Source organism: Balaenoptera borealis (assembly GCF_965194805.1).
Source record: "Balaenoptera borealis genome assembly, chromosome: 10".
NCBI lineage: Eukaryota > Metazoa > Chordata > Mammalia > Artiodactyla > Balaenopteridae > Balaenoptera > Balaenoptera borealis.
The window spans coordinates 83,798,199-83,818,116 of record NC_138874.1 but is presented as its reverse complement, the minus strand read 5'-3'; the positions used below and the strand labels follow the sequence as shown (position 1 = coordinate 83,818,116).

General features: G+C 35.8%; 1 protein-coding gene across 2 annotated transcripts in view; it reads right to left on the bottom strand.

Moving 5' to 3' along the window:
* The window catches only part of BTAF1 (B-TFIID TATA-box binding protein associated factor 1), a 103,092-nt gene that overhangs the window by 42,796 nt on the left and 40,378 nt on the right, over positions 1–19,918 (bottom strand). For both annotated transcript variants that reach the window (XM_082339377.1, XM_082339376.1), the window contains exons 6-14: positions 17,947–18,083; positions 15,556–15,685; positions 15,211–15,279; positions 14,020–14,109; positions 13,226–13,321; positions 12,954–13,130; positions 12,102–12,242; positions 11,154–11,278; positions 8,539–8,659 (exon numbers count right to left, since the gene is read on the bottom strand). In XM_082339377.1, coding sequence (XP_082195503.1) covers positions 8,539–8,659; positions 11,154–11,278; positions 12,102–12,242; positions 12,954–13,130; positions 13,226–13,321; positions 14,020–14,109; positions 15,211–15,279; positions 15,556–15,685; positions 17,947–18,083 — 1,086 coding nt within the window. The remainder of the gene's footprint in view (positions 1–8,538; positions 8,660–11,153; positions 11,279–12,101; positions 12,243–12,953; positions 13,131–13,225; positions 13,322–14,019; positions 14,110–15,210; positions 15,280–15,555; positions 15,686–17,946; positions 18,084–19,918) is intronic.

Sequence of the window (19,918 nt, the reverse complement as noted above, 5' to 3'; positions counted from 1 at the left end):
ATACCTTTATAAAATCTGGTCAATACCTAATTATGTTAATGTTCTCAAATGCCAAAGTCTTAGTCAGCTCTATTCTTTTGGTCTTTCTTTCCTTCTCTACATATGCATATGTTAAATTTTCTTACATCCTGGACTAAGTATGCCCCAGATTCCAACTCAATCTCATGTATGTCTTCATGAGAAATATAAGCGTCATGCTAATGCTTGCCTTTCAAACAAAAATCGATCCTGTATGTATTGAAATTCTGGATTGACTCACAAAGTGACTCTGATGCAAATGGAATGGAAAAGTTGACCCAGTCAACAAAACATGGCTAAACTAAAGATTAATGTCCAGAAGCATATTTTCCTAGATCGTGAAGTTGAGTTCTGGTTAAAACAGATAGTGGTTATCAAGACTAATTAATCTAGACATTCCAGTAAAGTAGTTCACTGATAGACATATACATTCATAGATAAACTCACATGAATAAATAGTCTATAGAAAGGAAAAACAAGTAATGACCCATATGAGAACAGAATCTAAAAAAGAGTGAATATATGGGTATGTATAACTGATTCACTTTGCTGTACAGCAGAAACTAACACAACATTGTAAATCAACTATACTCCAATAAAAAATAATTTAAAAAAAAAAGGAAAAGCAAGTGATTAATTACTTCACTTTGTCAAGCTCCTAGTTCAGCAAAAAAAAAAGTTACATCTTGATTTTAAGTCATTACCAAATGAAATTAATTTGGTTTGCTTAAGAGTTCTTATTTCATACTCCCTGAGAAGCCAGGCTTGCCAATACTTTCATATGTTAACAACAGAGATAAAGGCACAGGGATTAAACAATTTATTTTCACAGATGCCAAGGTATGTCACATGGAAGTCTAATAGAAATGAGATTTCAGGAATTCCCTGGCAGTCCAGTGGTTAGAACTCTGCGCTTCCACTGCCGGGGGCCCAGATTTGATCCGTAATCAGGGAACTAAGATCCTGCAAGCTGCATGGTACAGCCAAATAAATAAATAAAAGAAATGAGAGTTTATTATTTCATAAATAACTATATTAACTGTGATATTATACAAAAACATTTTAGAGATGAGCAGGTCTGCATACGCACTTTTCTTTTCCCATCTTTACTGGAGTATAATTGCTTTACAATGTTGTTGTGTTAGTTTCTGCTGTACAACAAAGTGAATCAGCTGTACGTATACATATATCCCCATACACCCTCCCTCTTGAGCCTCCCTCCCACCCTCCTTATCCCACCCCTCTAGGTCGTCACAAAGCATCGAGCTGATCTCCCTGTGCTATGCATACACACTTATGATCGGATAAATTTTAAGATTTAGGATATCTTCCTTATAAAGTCTTCTGGTTTTACAAAGCAAAACAAAACACAAAATTACTAAAGATAATCAAAATACTTCCAGTGGAACAGAGGCATCAGTCTTTATGAGGTACTGATGCACTGAGCTACAGTGAGGTTGGGCCTCACCAAATTACCTTGGAATTACTGAGGGGAAGAGGTTGAGAAGCTAGAACTGAAACCAAAACAGAGCTAACTAGTAAATTAGCTCTGAAGGTTTTTTTCACTTTGGACTTAAGGTGACTTCATATTCAGAAATGGGAAAGTAATTCAAGAGACACATTCCATTTTGTCTTCTAAAACTAGAAGCTGAAAGTCAGCGAGAATTGGATCTAAATCTGAGCTGAGTCGCTTACTATGAGATGTGTAGCTGTGAGCTTGGGAAGGTTTCTTAATTTTTGATCATCAGTTCCCTCATCTGCAAAATAGGAATGGCAATAGCCACCCGATATATAGTGCTTACTGAAATTCACAGCATAAAGTTAAGCTCTCAATAACAGCCTGATTATTACTACAATTAAATATCATTCTTACACCCTAGAATACAAATAAGATTTTGAAATTGTTAGGAAAGATTTCCCAGAAGTACAAGTGTTAATTATTATTGTTATGTCTGTACTATTAATAATTTGTATTTGTACAGAATTAAAGCACTTTCATATACATTATCTTACTTGGTCAATATATAACTCTGAAAAAGGATCAATAGAGATTATCACCAGAGGGTTAAATAAACTTGATCAAGGTCATAAAGCTAACAAATGGTAGAGCTAAGGTTAGAACCCAGATTCTCTGTTCAGTTAAGGGATCTTTTCATTAAACCACTGAAGAGGAAACAACAGTGATAGAAAGAAGCTCAGAAAGAAGTAAGGCAAGTTATATGAAGGTAGATTTTATTGTCACAATAGGCCTAACATCTGCAGTCCAAATTCCCTGGAGCCAAGTATGTTTTAAAATGCAGAATTTTTTCAAATTTTAGAACAGTAATGAGGTTGTATATACCCTATGTTATGTAATATCCTCAATAGAGTCTGAGGCAGCACCTGAATAAAATATATTAATAGTTCTGCAGCAAAATTTGTGAATAGGCACATTAAGTAGGATAAAGACTTATATAAATAGCCTCTATTCAGAATGGTCAGGTTTTTCTGCCAAATAAGTAGTTTTATAAGTTGACCCAACTTACAAAAGTGCTGGATTTCAAAACTGCAGGTAAGAGACCATGGGCTTGCATTACAAGAGTATGTACATAGCTATTAATCAATCTATAATAACTATCAGGTAATGCCATGGGAGTAACACAATAACAGATAAAAGCATCAGACATGGTTTACTCTGCTATCTTCTCAGAAAGCAAATAATGTTGCCAAAATCACAAGATTAACAATAACCATTAAATAAATGTTTTTCACTGCATAATGACTTTATTTAATGTTTTAGATAAAGAAAAATCATAGTGAGTTGTAGAAGTCAGAATAACTTTATGGCCCTAGAGACTGGACCTGTTCCCTGAAGGAAAGTTACAGAGAGGAAGAAACGGAGCTAATATTTCGGAGAGAAAATGTATGTGCGGCTGGGGGCGGGCAGTGTTGGTGATGAGCCATGTACAAAGATACGCTGATCAAAAGAACGTAACATGGCTACAACTGGGATACAGGGGTAGACGTGGACAATTTTCTTAACTCCAGGTTACATATTAGGGAATAGCAGAGGAAAAGGCTGACAAGAGCCAAATAACAGAAGAACAAGAAAGACAGGAATTTAATTCTAATGTAGTAGGCAATGACAGATAACTAACAAGTTTGCAAGTAAACGAGGTTATGGTCCCCCAAATTATCCTGAGACTTAACTCAAATTCTCCCCTTTTAGAAATACTATGACTGTGTAGAAACTAAATATACAAAGACTGATTCCAAACCTTAAAGAGCCAACTATTAGGGAAAGGACAATAATATTTTTTTATAAATATACGGAAGAAAGAAAATGGGTAAATTAGAAAATAGGTGATGTTCTAAGCAGGTTACAATTTATTCTTTATATTTTTGATGACAAAAACTTGAAGCAAGTAAGAATTATAACAAACGCCAAGTATGGATAGTGGATAGATGAATGTTGTTTTATAATTCCCTCTTTTTTCTATTTAAATAATTTCCCAAAATTAAAAAAAATGAAAAAGAGGTGGTGGTAGTAAAAAAAGTAATCTGAAAGGGTTTGGCTTTATAGTATTATTTGGGGAAAAAAACAGAACAAAAAATCAAACAAAATAGTAAAGGATATATGTGGGGGCCCAAAAGTGGAATGTACTGAGAGTGGGTGATACGCGCCATAACTACAGCCTCCAATGGTGAGGCTACTGGAGAGCAAGGCTCAGGGCAGTGACGAAGCACAAAATAATCTACATGCATCAATATTAAGTTTCACTGACAGCAACGCTTTCAGTAAAAAGACACTCTGAAGATACAGGATAGATAGTAACAATGGGAAATTTCATTAGTGACACCATTAAAAATTTTTTAAGAAGAGAAAAAGAAGAGGCATAGATAACAAACACAAAAGGACATAGGATCTTTATTCCCGTCTTACCCCTAGGTTCTTCATGACCTTTTTTTTTTTTTTTTTCTTAGATTCCATATATATGTGTTAGCATACGGTATTTGTTTTTCTCTTTCTGACTTACTTCACTCTGTAGGACTTGAGGATATGGGGAGGGGGAAGGGTAAGCTGTGACAAAGTGAGAGAGTGGCATGGACTTATATATACTACCAAACATAAAATAGATAGCTAGTGGGAAGCAGCCGCATAGCACAGGGAGATCAGCTCGGTGCTTTGTGACCACCTAGAGGGGTGGGATAGGGAGGGTGGGAGGGAGCGATATGCAAGAGGGAAGAGATATGGGAACATATGTATATGTATAACTGATTCACTTTGTTATAAAGTAGAAACTAACACACCATTGTAAAGCAATTATACTCCAATAAAGATGTTAAAAGAAAAAAAAAAGGACATAGGAAATACAATAAACATTAAGACCTAGAAAAATAAAGGATTGTGCACATATCAGAATAACTGGATGGAAGATATGGAAGCAGGATAGATTTAAACGTCTAAAAGGAGGAGACTGGAAAAGCTCTTTTGTTCAATACAGTCTGTATAACTTGCCTAATTTGAAACTGACATATTATTCAGAAAAATGAGACGCTTATAGAAGTATGTCTTAAAGATATTAGATGTTAAATAGGAAGAAGTAAGGGAAGATGACTTTTTTTAACCTTATCACCCAAATCCTCCTGATCTTTCAGCACTTAAGTCTAGCCTTCAATGCTGCTTCCTGACACCTATCATATTCTGGTCTTCCATTATTTATTTGCAGAGGTTATTAAACTTATTACATAAGAGTCTTATCACAATCATACCATAAATTTTTTCAAGGTAAGAACCACGTAGGATTTTTTTCTTATTGATAATTTCCCGTAACACCCTGCACTGAATTTTATATAAATTTATTTAACAAATATTGAGGGCCTATGCATAAGTGACGGCTGACGTACCACAAATCACATACAAACACAATAGAGTTCTGGTATAAGAAATGACAGTCATCATCATCAATCTTTTACATATGCTAAGGCCAAAGCATTCATTTACAAGCCAGTAAAGGCAAATTCAAATTTGGTCAAAGGACCTAAATAAATAAATAAATAAAACCCCGAATAAAAAGAAATCAACACATCACAGAACATCGTAGAGATGTTTTCACAGCCACATAATTTTCATAGCCAATATCAACAATCATTGAGGACTTCCCTGGTGGCGCAGTGGTTAAGAATCCGCCTGCCAATGCAGGGGACAAGGGTTCCAGCCCTGGTCCAGGAAGATCCCACATGCCGTGGAGCAACTAAGCCCACGCACCACAACTACTGAGCCCACGCACCACAACTACTGAGCCCACGCGCCTAGAGCCCGTGCTGTGCAACAAGAGAAGCCACCACAATGAGAAGCCCGCGCACCTCAACCAAGAGTAGCCCCCACTCGCCTCAACTAGAGAAAGCCCGCGCGCAGCAACGAAGACCCAACGCAGCCATAAATAACTAAATAAATGTATTAAACAAACAAACAAACAAACCAATCATTGAGGGGCTAAAAAAATTTAGAAGGGGATTTGGAGCAATTTTGGGATCAAAAAATTTTGAAACATGGGAGGAGGAGCCAGATTTTATTAAGACGGACAAAAGTGAGAAATCACAATTGACAGCTGAGAGGAAAAAAAAAAAAACCTAGGAAAAAGCAACTGAAAAAGAAGCAGTGTGACTCATGTATCTCAATATTCCCACGGTATACCGTAATAAGCAAGCACACTATTGACCAATAAGTCATATTGGTGACTCATTCATCAAAAAATATTAACTCATGTTTAATATACTTTAAGATGATAACCAGGTTTGTCAATGATTTTAATGGGTAACTATTTTTGGTGGCAAAAAAGTATGTTTCAACTATTTAGAAAACTGATTTATATGAAATACCTGATTTCCTAATAATGTAAATAAAGTTGACATTACTAAAGAAATAAAGCCATAAAAGTTAAGTTTAAAAGAGACTGCAGGTGGCTTAATCACCTTATAAAGAACAGAAAGGCTTAAAAGAACAATGAGGAACTCGTATACAAAATATACAAAGAAATCTTAAAATTCAACAATAAGAAAACAACCCAATTTAAAATGGGGAAAAGATCTGAACACTTCATTAAAGAAGAAATATAGATGGTAAAAAGCATATGAAAAGATGTTTAACATCATATATCATTAGGGAACTGCAAATTAAAACTATAGTGAGATACCACTATACACTTATTAGAAAGGCTAAAATCTGCAACACTGACAACATCAAATGCTGGGAGAGGATGTAGAGCAACACAAACTCTCATTCAGTGCTGGTGGAAATGTAAAATGGTGCAGCCACTTTTGGAAGACACTTTCTTATAAAATTAAACATACTCTTGGGCTTCCCTGGTGGCGCAGTGGTCGAGAATCTGCCTGCTAATGCAGGGGACACGGGTTCGAGCCCTGGTCTGGGAAGATCCCACATGCTGCCGAGCGGCTGGGCCCGTGAGCCACAACTGCTGAGCCTGCGCGTCTGGAGCCTGTGCTCCGCAACGAGAGAGGCCACGATAGTGAGAGGCCCGCGCACCGCGATGAGGAGTGGCCCCCGCTTGCCGCAACTAGAGAAAGCCCGTGCACAGAAACGAAGACCCAACATAGCAATCAATCAATCAATTAAAAAAAAAAAAAAAGACTCCTCATTTCCTCCTTTTCCCCTTTAAAAAAAAAAAAAAAAAAAATTAAACATACTCTTACTATATGATCCAGCAATTGTGCTCCTTGGTATTTACCCAAGTGCACTGAAAACTACGCCCGTACAAAAACCTGCACACGAATGTTTAAAACTTTGTTCGTAATGGCCCAAACAGAAAGAAACAAAAATATCCTTCAATAGGTGAATATATGAACTGTGTGACATCCATACAATGGAACATTATTCAGTGATAAAAAGAAATGAGCTATCAAGTCACAAAAAGACATGGAGGAATCTTAATTCTGTATTGCTAAATGAAAAAAAGCCTCTCTTAAAAGACTACCTACTACATGACTCCAACTATATGACATTCTGCAAAAGGCAAAAACCATGAAGACAGTAAAAAGATCCGTGGTTGCTATGGCTCTGAAGGGAGGAAAAGTAGAAATGCATAGGTGGGGCACAGGCATTTTTTAGGGCAGTGAAACTATTCTCTATGATACTCTGATGGTGGACACATACCACTGTACATTTATCAAAACCCACAGAATCTACAATGCAAAGAGTGAAACCTAATGTAAACTGTGGGCTTTGTTAATAATATATCAATATTGGTTTATCAACTGTAACAAGTGTACTACACTAATGCAAGATGTTAGCTAAAGGGGAAACTGTGTGCATGTGGGTAGGGGCATATGGGAACTATGTACTTTTTGCTGTTTTTCTGTAAACCTAAAACTGCTCCAAACAACAACAACAACATGAAGGGAAGAAATCTGACAACTTCAAGAGGTCCACCGAAAGTGAATTTAAGAATATTTACATCAAAAACATTTAGGCAAAACTCACAAAAGTAAAACAAAAATGAAGTGAAAATTCAGAACAACCCATGCCGATTTTGTCATATGAACCCATGCCTGATCAACTAAGGATTATAAAACAGACCTGATAGTTTTTCCTTAGAAGACTGTGATTAGACAAAAAAGATAATGCAAAACGAAACTTCACAAATATTGATTCATGGTAGTGCAACACAACATCATGCTGTAGATTAAAGTAGGTCTACATGGAATATTCCTAATTCACATATGAATGCATGGCTAGTGAACACAAAAGAGACATTTATCCCTACTATATTGTCTAAAAAAATTAATCACTGCTTTTTGAAGACCACCGGCTCAAACTGCAGTACCTATAAATAACAGCATGATAGAAGAATAGATTCCTTATGGTGTTTCCCTAAATTCTAGTATTTTGTTTGACCTTTAGGGCTATTTTTAAAATAGGAATGTGAAGCCTTTTACAGACAGGGCAAGGACTCCTCAGCTCATTAACAGATTCCATTCACACAGTGATATCACCTGAAGGTTCTCTGTAGGCATTTCATTGTGTTATTCCTGAAGTATACTATCCTTCGAAATATCATGCTCTTAAGATCGAGTAATCCTTAAGAGGAGGTAAGTGCCTAGCAATTTTATTATCAGTCTTTAGAGTCATACTGCAGAGCTTCAAATGTAGCCTTCTAACCTGGGATGAGTTTTGCCAATCATCCAAGTGTCAACCACACAGAGCAAGCAAAGAATGAATAACAAGTCTCTGACAAGAAGGGAATATTCAATCAATCTTTCTTTCGACAAATACTCAGTGAGGGCCACCCGTGTGTTAAGCAATATTCCAAGTGCTGGGAATACAACCTACAACAAAATATTAAAATACTTCTGCCCTTATGGTGATTATATTCTTATGTGTCTACATAGTCACCATACCAGTTTTACTAGGCCTAGCGCTCTCCTGATCTTTATGTGAAGCAAGGGTAACCTGGTGATCAGATTTATTTTACAAAATTAATTTATATAAATTTCAAGATTACTACGGTTATTAGTTCTTACCTGGTCTTGAGTTGATAATAAAGTGAACAGAGTTTCCAATGCTGCTCTTCGAACTGATGATATAGTGTGATGCAAAAAAGGCCAGACTCGTGGAACTAAAACTGTGAGTGACTGTTGAATACTAATAAAGAAGACACAAATTAATCTTACTCATTCTCAGTTGAAGCTCTATTGATACATTATCTAAGTATCAATTCCTTGTGGACCTAGCATCTTTTCTGATGAATAAGTTCTAAAAAGACAATACAATTTTCATACGAACATTCGCTTAACACCCTCATTCAAAACCGTTATTATAGTACCAGTACAGACAGAGCAAATGCAGTCATAAAGAAGAGTAGAAATATTAACATTAGGTTGTTCTATGGCACTAATGCCATGAATTAACCTTTATCAAATTAGAACTTTCCAATATAACTGCACTTATTCTCAGTCTGTTCTTACTCAGGAAAATGGGGGCATGTATCTTAGCTCGTGGTCAGCCTACACAAAATCAGGATTGCTAATCCTTACTACTTTCCCATGGCTAACCCCAATGGGTAACCAATAGGTGCACATAACTTACAACCCCCTTTGGGGCCAACTGTATCACATATCAAAAGAAACAAGAGATGGTATGGTAGTAGATTTGAAATTTGTTATCCTGATCTAGCATTACTAAGTTAGGAAAATTCAAATTATCTTCCTTCTCACAGATTAGATTTTAAATGGGAAAGCAAGCAAAGCCACGTGTAGGCTAACAACTTGGACCATAAGATTCCTGTCACATCCGTGAGTCATTTATAAAAGTTACCTCAAATTAGGAAATTATTTATAACTAGCACTTGAAATATATACCTCTGTAGAAAAAGAAATGAGGAAAAAAGAATATGTCAGTGTAACTATTTATCTCTGTTCTTTTGGTTCCTCTCAGGAGGTCCATCTTTTAATGCTATTTTCATTACTTGCAGGTTTGTATGAACATCACTTCTTACATTTATTTACACATTTAGTAAATTTACTTATAAAATTATAACTTAAAACACATGCACACACGGACATAAAACAGAGTCAAATATGTATTATAAAAGCATTATAACAGGTCTTGTTAATAGTGTAACTGTTCATGCTCCAAATACATGCTGCATTTCTTCTTACATAAGCTGGAAAGTATCTGCCAAATATCACAACATATGAAGCAAATTTTCTAAGGCAATTTTGAAAAAAAAAAGATCAAAAACTACATTATTTCACATTGAATTAACAGAATTTTTGCTACATTCTTTCATTTTTTTTTTACATTATCTAGCTTTCCAGACACTGTCCACTTGATTATTTTTTTTTAAAGTCCAGAGTCTTTATTTAGGGCAGGTGCCAACAAACTAAGGCTCACAGTTCAAATCCACTCTACTTGGTTTTTTAAAATAAAGTTTTGGATCACAGGCATGTTCATTCCTTTATGTATTATCTATGACTGCTTTTGTGCTACAATGGCAGAGTTGAGTAGTTCTGACAGAGATCCTATGGCCCACAAAGCCAAAACATCACTATCTGGGCAGAAAAAGTTTGCCAACCCCTGATATAGAGTAATTAAGAACTCTTGCATTTTGCAGCTTGAGAAGGGCTTTCATATAGATTAACTGATTTAATCCCTATACCAATGAAACCATCGGAAAATTAGGAAACGCCATATAGGCACTACCACTTCAATTTTTTTCTTCATTTTATAGGCACTTATTTTGCTACTCCAATTTGTGAGCTGTCCTACTAGCCTAAATTTAACATTGAAGGACTACCAGCAGGTCAGTATTATTTGAAACATTTTTCACACATCGATGATTTTCATTGGAAATAGACTCACTCACAGAACCAGAAATCATTTATGATCATAATCACATAAACATTCATTGAACACTCTCACTAGGCTAAGAAGAATAATTAATTTTCTCATCTGTGATTTTTTTTTTAAGTTGCATATGATTTTCTTCTTCTCTGTCTCCAAGGATACTATTAATAGAAAATAATATTCAGGAGCCAGTCTAAAAGGTAGGGAATACATTAATTAGCTGAGCTTCATTTCAAATATCAGGATAGGAAAATAAACAACACTTTAAATTTTTGGTTTATGTTTTGGCTTCACCCAGACTCTGCCTTTGGACATTATATTACATTATTATGTATCCCCTTCCTGATGACTGATTATTGAAATAAAGAACAAGAGTTGAAGTGAACATCACAAAGAAAAAGTTTACAGAGTAGTAAATTTTGGAAAAAGTACAACTGATGTTCAACGATAATTCTATTAACTAAATGTCACAAAGGCTAAAATTCCATAGTCTGGGGCTAGAGGTGAAAATAACATGTAATAATTGTATTTCTAAAGTTAACTATTACAGGATGAACAAATCGAAGAATTATATAAATGAACTAACCCAAGAATATGACCTCTCTAAGTTCCTGCCCCAAAAGAGCTGGTGGCTAGACAGTCAAAAAGAAAAGTCCTCCTGGAAATAACTGTCTTTGGCATCCCCAACTTACAGTACTGTTCTAAAAGGTGCTAGACTATTTTTAGGCTTAATTATCTGGAAATGTATGTAAACGCTTTTTACTTTTTTCCACTGAATAGAAATAATTACCTGCATTGTTGAACCTGAGGATAAGTTAACAAGGATGAAAGAAGAGTCATAATACTATTTGTTGAAGCTGTTAGATCATCTAGTTCCAGAAGAGCATCCCATAATGTATTTATAATCAAGGGTACCTGTAAGATTAGTTATCAAGAAAACAGTTGTTAATTTTGCAAGAAATATTCACGAGCCATGCCAAATTGTATCTCAGGAGTCACTACTGATTCAACAACATATACAATCCCAATGACCTTGGATAATGCCAGTTTTGAGCAAAGTTAAGAAGCCTTTAACAATTCTCTACCCCTCTTTTTAATGCCACTCAACTCTACTTTGGCACTGCCCTTTCTAATGAGGCTCATAATTGGATGGAGAATTCAGGAAATAAGATATCCAATACTCTATTTTATGTAAAAAACTAAACTTTGAAACCAATACAGTGTAGACACACATGTCAGGACTCTCTGAGTAAAATAATTTTAATATATTTAATACATTCCTAATCATCATGAAAGGACAAATTTAGTTTCTGAGCTTTCAAAGTACTGCTTGCCGCACTCCCAGATACATGTGTTCCAGTTTTGGTAATACAAAGGGAAGTCAGATAGATCTTAAAAGAGGCATTTCAAAGATGAAACCAGATTAAAAAACCAAAAGCCAAAACCAAAATCAAAACAAACAAAAATCTCATATGCCTAAAAACCGGGAATGAAATGAAGAAGGGATGGTTGCTTCCTTCTCAAGGAAGTTCCCTACATATCCTGTACATGAAAGGGAAAGATAAATAAACACAGTTCACTCTTCCCAAGGATAATATATAATCGAGATCCCATGCATCAGAGGGTTATTTGTCATAAGAAAAATGGAGAATGGCGAAAAAAGTCTCAGTGTTTTTCCTAACATGCTACACCTCAAATGTAAACAGGCTCTACGTGAAGAAAATGCAAAAATATTTACTTTTTGTGTCTGAAGATACACAAGGCTTTCTACCACAGGTACTAACGATGCTGCAGCAACAGCTCTCACATCATCATCAAGATCCTGGAGTCCTTCAATTATTCTAGTTAAAACTTTAGGCAATAAAGTATTAATTACATCCTGTAAAAGAGTACATAAAAATAGATTAATTTTCTATAGTACAATTATTGTGCTTAAACATCTTTTATTAAATTTAAATATGGAAGCACAAATTCCAATATTTATTTATTTAAAAAGAGTCATGTAAAAGGAAACAAAAAATAACATCAACAGATGCCTATGTAACTAATCTCATTTCAAAAAGAACACAACAGTATCAAGTACTTCATTATTCATTGTGACTTGAAACATCAGAACATGTTTTCAAGGCAGGACTATGAATTCCCAGTGTGAATACACACATACACACTCCTGTGCTAGAACCTTAACTTCTATTTCTCATTCAACACCACTGACAACCAAAAGGAATATGAGAGAAGAGGGAAAAGAAAGCCATCTCTTCCTGCTTCTCATTACTCCAAACTACCCTCTTGTCAATCACCCCAATAAAGGCAGCTCCCAGAGGCTACTCCTGTGATCATACACTACGAATCTCGCTGAGAACTGGTCTTGCTATGAAATAGAAACAGGTTTCCAAGGCTATCTTTTAATTTGTACTTGAATTCTTATTAGCATCACCTATCTCTATGATACTACCTCAACAAGGCAAATCTTGAAGGACTGGCTTACCTGTAACACTAAGAATCTAGGGCCAATTCATTTAATTAATGAAAATAAACTAAGAGGGGGAAAAAACTCTCCCGTACATGCTTCAAAAACTGAAGTGTTTACCTGACGAACTGCCAACGCATATTTTATTCCTAGCAGACCACCATGTCTAACTTCCCATTGTTCTTGTGTAAGTAATTTAAGCAGCACGTCCACAGTCTTATGAACTCCTGTTTCATTCATGTGTTTTAACACCACACCTAATGTCTGAGCACAAGTTTCACGAACTGGTGCCACAACCTACAAATAAAAAAGATAACTCACATTTGCAAAAAAACTTATTCTGTAAGAATCTGAAATTTGATTGGGTAAAGACTCCCTTAGGCGCTACTTACTTCATCAGAAACAAAGTCTCCAAATCTGTCTAATGCAAACACACAAAGGAGTCTAATAGCCAAGTCTTCCAACCACTCTTGATGCTGTTGAATCATCTGTTAAAATGATCACTTTTTAATAACGTATTAAAACATATTAAGGGAAACATATTAGGTCCAAAAACTAAAACTAAACTATTACAGTATAGTAAACTGAAACAAAATGCTGGGACAGATTATTTTAGCTGTAGGAACAATAACCAAAATATGGAATAGTCCCAATTACTATCTTTAATATTAACCACATCCTCTTTGATGATTATTAGATATACTGTACCAAAATCTTTAAAATTCATGAATTCTATTATTTTACTTGCACTCCAAGAGAAATTAAGAAACCACTTAAGGCTGCTCTGGTATTAATTATATCTATCACATATCTATTATCTAGCCTATTACCAGTGTCTCCATTTTAACACCAATCATATTGCTTACTGACCTTTAAACTATCCTTTCATTCATCTTACTCTACATTCGAATCCCTTATATCCTGCTCAAATACTAGTGCTTCTACATATTTTTCCACTCAATATTTCCAGACATATCTTTCCCTTGAACTCATTCTTCCTGTCTATAAATAATATAAGTAAACCTCTTCCTAACCTTTTTATCTTTTTCCTTATGTTCACCTTTCCATGTTTCTTATTATTTACCTCTCATTTCTACTTCATGGCTCTGTTACTGCCCTGTCTTGGAAAAAGAGGCCACCTACTGAAACTTGGTGATAATTATTGATTTACTACACTTACACTTACCTCTTCTAAAGTGCTGTCTCCCATTTTACCACCACTTTTCCCATGAGCTTTAAGGATTTCCCTAAGTCCAGTGCCTGCACCATGTCGAACCTAAAAAGAACCAGGAAGCAAATATCAGAGGTTAAATGCTTAAGAAACAGTGTTTACCTTTGCTTCAATATGAAAAAGGGATATTAGATTTTTAAGAAATTGGAACAAACTAAGCAGTACTTCACAAGAATGTGTTTTTCTTCTATTGTCCAAGAAGATTTACATATATTTATTTCACAATTTTGATTATGTGGAATTTTTTTAAAAAATCAAGGCAAGAAAACAGCTATTCTAAATTCCTTCTGAGATATTAACCCACCTGGCTGTCACTCCTCTAACCTCTACTTGCATTCAGCATCATCCACAGGAAAGGAGAGGAAAGCATCATATAATGTTCTTTATAGCCCAAACACCAATATTTTAGAAATAAATACATCAATACTAAGTTCCAAAGCTACCAGTGTTAAGCATCAAAGGAAGACAATTCAAATACAATGTCTCATGACTAATACTTTACTGTAGCCCTGTAGCCTTCTGCAGTGTCATCTGGAAGGGAGGAAACGTGCCACTGACACTGCATCCACTTATTCAAGACCCCATTTGAGTTAAGACTTGAATAGCTTTAAATAGAAGTACATCAAGGAGAAGAAAGAGTGCTGAAGGGTATTCCAAAACAGTGTTTTAAAATTACTCAGAGGCCAAATGAAGTGAAACAGAATCGTTTGAGACTACCAACCCTCAATTTCAACCAGAGGAACTTCACGTTCATCTCTTTTACATGAGACCTGTTCAAGATTTTCTTTGAAGAAATATTTCTGAGGTTAAGCTACTGCTTGGAAACTACTGGTCTTAATCATAATTGTCCACTTCCAGATGAAATTTTTACTGTCTGGAAGATGTGCAACTCTTTACATAATAGCTAAAAGAATGAAAAGAAATGAACAATTCACTAAAGAAATATGTCAAAAGGGGTATGAAAGGTGAAAATCAGTCTAAAGTTTTCTATTTAAGGGGCGAGTGATATGAAGAGCCCTGACCAGTGGTTCTGAGAAGGATACAGGGCAAGAACAGGAACTCTGACAAAACAGATTGTGCTTGACAAGGTTCCTATCATGAGCCAAGAAAATAGAGCTGAGAGAAACTGTAATGAAGAAATCCTACCTCCCAGGAGGGATTAAAAAGGTCATTGCAAAGTTCTTCGCAAAAGCTTTCCAAAGGCCATTCATTTGTCTGAATAAGAAAAACAGAATTACTACTAATTTAAAAGATCTATCTTATGCTAATAATTTAAGTAATAAGGTGTATTTATTTGTAGGACTAATAATAATAGTCAGGCTTTTAAATTTTTAAATAATTAACAATTTTTACTAATGAAGTAAAGATACTTAGATTTTTAATAATAAAAGTTCTCTCAAGTGACAGATTATTATATACCATCTACTAACACATTAGTATGAAAAAATTATAAACAATTTCAAAGGACACTTTAGGGCATTTCAATAGTACCTCTTCAATTAAGGGAGAACTGTCTGGAATATTATCAATCAGGACTTTGGAATCATTTGCAGACTGATTAATAACAACATTGGCTATTTTTCGTCTCTTTTCTTCTGGTTCCCCATCAGTGCTATCATTGCTAAAAAAGAAAAAGTCACCATTTAAAAAAAGTGAATAAAGGATAATGTTAACCACAATGAATGTAAGAGAATCCATCATTTGAACAAATGTTTTGCCATTTTCTGCTTATATGGTTTACTTACAATTTCATGTATCAAATAACTAAGATTAACTGCTTAAAAATGTTTGAGCAAACTTTATCCTACTACTCTTACTGATAAATGTAAAACAGGTCAAAGACGTCTTACTTTCAGACTGGATCTCAAATTTAACAATGTCTTCTTTTTTCCCCTTCTCTCTACAACCAGCTCCTCTCCTTTTTATTTTAAACTCTTTTGGCCTAACAACCTAAATCTGGCCCAGCATAACTTTTTTTCTTTAGGCTTTTGTACCCTGAAAAAAACTAATACACTGAGCAACACACTATAATCTTACTAGTTCTTGAAAAATATAGAGATAAGACTATTGGAAGATGAAAAATGTGTGCAGAAAATTTGAGGAAAATTTTATGACTAAAAGAACAAAAACAGAGGCTAGACTAATAACAAAATATTACAAAGGAGAAGACAAGTAACTGCTTTATTGAATTATTAACAGAAAGAAAGAATTAGCATTGTTGAGGTATATACAGCATTATTTTCTATAGATATCCACCCAGCCCCACCTTCCACCTTAATAGTGTAATCTTGGCCAACCATTTTTTCTGTAAGGTGATGAAAGAAATCGGAGACTATTATTATTTTCCAAATACTTTCTAATTCAATCTAGTCACACTGGTTGGTCATTTTACTGTCTTTGAACTTGTTAAGCATGTTTCTACTCCCAGGCTCTTGTCCTTGCTATTCCCTCTATTTGGAATGTCTTTTTAGGATATTCACAGGGCTGGCTAGCATCCTCACTTCTTTCATATCTTTACTGAAAAGTAACCTCTGTGAATCTCTCCCTGACCATCCTATCTAAACTTTAAAACTCCCTCCCCACAAAACATTTCACTTGTTCGTTCCTTGCTTTACCTCTTTTTTCCTTCTTAACCCTTACCATTAATATAATTATTTATCTTATTCCTCGTCTATCTTTCCCTCTAGAATGTAAGCTCCACGAAGACAGGAGTTCTTACCTATTTTATTCACTACTGTATCATGAGGGCCTAGAACAGTATCTGGCACATAAAAAGTATTTAATAAATATCTGTAATGAATGAGTCATGGGCTCTGAAAAATAAGGTCTATTATTTCCAATATTCAGATATTTGGGTAAAAGTCTTAAATGAACAGAAGTCAGTAAAAACACTTACTAGGTTACTACACAATCCTAATGAGCTGTTAACTTTAAAAAAAAACCTGTAGTTAAACAAGATTAATAAAGATTTTATACTTAAGAAAACAACTCCAAGTAAAAATTTATACCAAGTAGATGTTTATTGTTTACCCCACCATATGCCTAGCTTTTAAATAAATGCTGTAAACACTTAACTTTTTAGCTTTATATGAATGGAAAAAACAACAAAAAGTTCTGTTATCTGCAACAAAACCTTATTTTCATAGGCTCTCATGTGTTTATGAATGCACCATTTCCTCAAACATTTCTTGGACACCACCAAAGATTCTGATTTAAGAGTTAAGTGGGGCCCAAGAAACTACATTTTAACAAGATTCTCAAAGTGTTTATGAAGGGAGTTGTTTTGAACCACTCCTTGAGAAATGCTGCTCCAAGCCACGCAGATATCATTCTTATGAACTCATTAAGAAAGTGAGGACAGTGATTTTATCCACAGAGTTCTTTCCTACAACAGGATTAGGTAAACAAGCCTGGATTATTACCCACTATTTGGCTCAGCCCCCAGCCAAGGGAACAGGTGATATAATACCCAGTTTATAAATGTAGTATTCTTAACTTGTAGTCCTCAGGCCATTTCTCTGACTTCATTCTCTACTACTCTTACCAGTCATACAGCCTTTCTTTCTGTTTCTTGAATATTCCATGATTAAGGCATTTACACTTGCTCCTGCTACCTGGAATGCACTCCCCTTGGAAGATCTTCAATCCTCATTCAGGGCTCATAATTATTAAGAAAAAAAATGTGCACATGTGGATTTTTCTGGGAAAGTTGTCCTAGTCCCTAATAATAGTAAATAAATACTCTCTGACAATTGAGCAAGACAATCCAAATGGTACTCCACAGCCAAAGACAATATCATCAAAATGTTTTTAGAAATCAAGCAGACCCAGATTTAAGCTAACCAACATTGCTGTTTTAAATAAGCAGAAAAAGATTATTACCTCTTCTCATTAGTTTCCACTGCATCCCTGGATCTCTGTTTTGCAAATAACTTGGCCATTCTTTTAGCTTTGTTCTTTTGTCTATTGCTCATTCCTGTTCGAAACTCTGAGTCAATCAATTCAGCTGCCTGGAGAGTCTAAAAGAATAAAAGAATGCTGAATTTGAACTTCTGAAGTTAGAATATATACCCATAGTCTCAGCCTCAGAAGAGGCCTAAAGTCTATAAATTTCACTATATACAAATTGATTACATTCTTCTTTGACAGCTTCATTCTGTTCTGTTGTATGGCTGTACCATAATTCCACTCTCTTCTTCCTTCTCCCTTATTCTTTCAATTGCCAGGAAATGCTCATTTGTCACAGATAAGGCAAAAATGTATGATCCTGACCCCAGTGAGGGCTTTGAAGAGGTGAGACTTCAAAATAACCATCTAGGACTTCCCTGGTGGCATAGTGGTTAAGAATCCGCCTGCCAATGCAGGGGACACGGGTTTGATCCCTGGTCCGGGAAGATCCCACATGCCCGCGGGGCAACTAAGCACGTGAGACAAAACTACTGAAGCCCACGTGCATAGAGCCCATGCTCCGCAACAAGAGAAGCACCGCAATGAGAAGCCCACGCACCGCAACGAAGAGTAGCCCCCGCTCGCCACAGCTAGAGAAAGCCCGCACGCAGCAACGAAGACCCAACGCAGGCAAAAACAAAAAAAAACAAAAAAAAAACCATACTACCATCCAAAAGTTATAAGAATAAAGAATGTCAATTTTTAAACAATGATAATCATCTCCTACTGAAAAAAATAAAAATAACTATAGCCATATAGTTATAGTAACTGGGCCAGTGTCCTATAGTTAACTTAGCCTATATGTTTTTTCCCTCTTAATCACTCACTACATACTGTTTTTGCTCTCTTTTGCATTCATGGGAGACATTATTAAGGATGTGAACAAAAATGCTTTGAGCGCAGGCCTAAAAATCCTTTCTGCCCTTAACTGATTAAGATTCAATTGAAATTTACACTTCTACAACCAATTAGGCTCATTGGTGTGGGTGCCCTGCTACAGACTTGGTCCAGCGACCACTGGCACATACACAAGGCAATGGAGCAGTGATGACCCTATGGCAACAACTAACCTCAGTAACTCTTCCCAAAGGTCCGCGACATCTAAAGCAACCAAACTTGGATCCTGCAAACCTCAAATTTGCTGCTGCCATCCCATATCCAACTATTCTGTCTATAGCCCATTTTCTCTAAGACACCTACCCATTCATTTCCCTACACCATGTCGAAATACCACACTGTGATCACATTACATTTTTCCTTTATTTTATTAAAGTTTTCCTTTATTTTATTCTATTGTCTTCCTTATTTTTAAAAATTTTATTTATTTATTTATTTATTCATTTATTTTTGGCTGTGTTGGGTCTTTGTTTCTGCATGCAGGCTTTCTCTAGCTGTGGTGAGTGGGGGCTACTCTTCGTTGCAGTGCGTGGGCTTCTTCTCATTGCAGTGGCTTCTCTTGTTGCAGAGCACGGGCTCTAGGTGTGTGGGCTTCAGTAGCTGTGGCACATGGGCTCAGTAGTTGTGGCTCACGGGCTCTAGAGCACAGGCTCAGTAGTTGTGGCACACGGGCTTAGCTGCTCCGTAGCATGTGGGATCTTCCCGGACCAGAGCTCGAACCCGTGGCCCATGCATGGGCAGGCGAATTCCTAACCATTGCGCCACCAGAGAAGTCCTGTCTTCTTTATTATTTATTTACATCTTATGCGTCCCTTTGTACCCCATTTCTTTCTATTCCTTCCTGGTTGTTATTATATTTTCTGCCTCTGTACTCCTCTCCTTTTTCCCTCCAGAATCTGCCTTTTTTTCCCCCTTGTCTGCAAAAGTTCCATCATCATCACATACCCCTCAATGCCAAAAAATTTAGTTTACAAATTCTAATGGTTTAGAGGGCAACTGGTATAAAGGC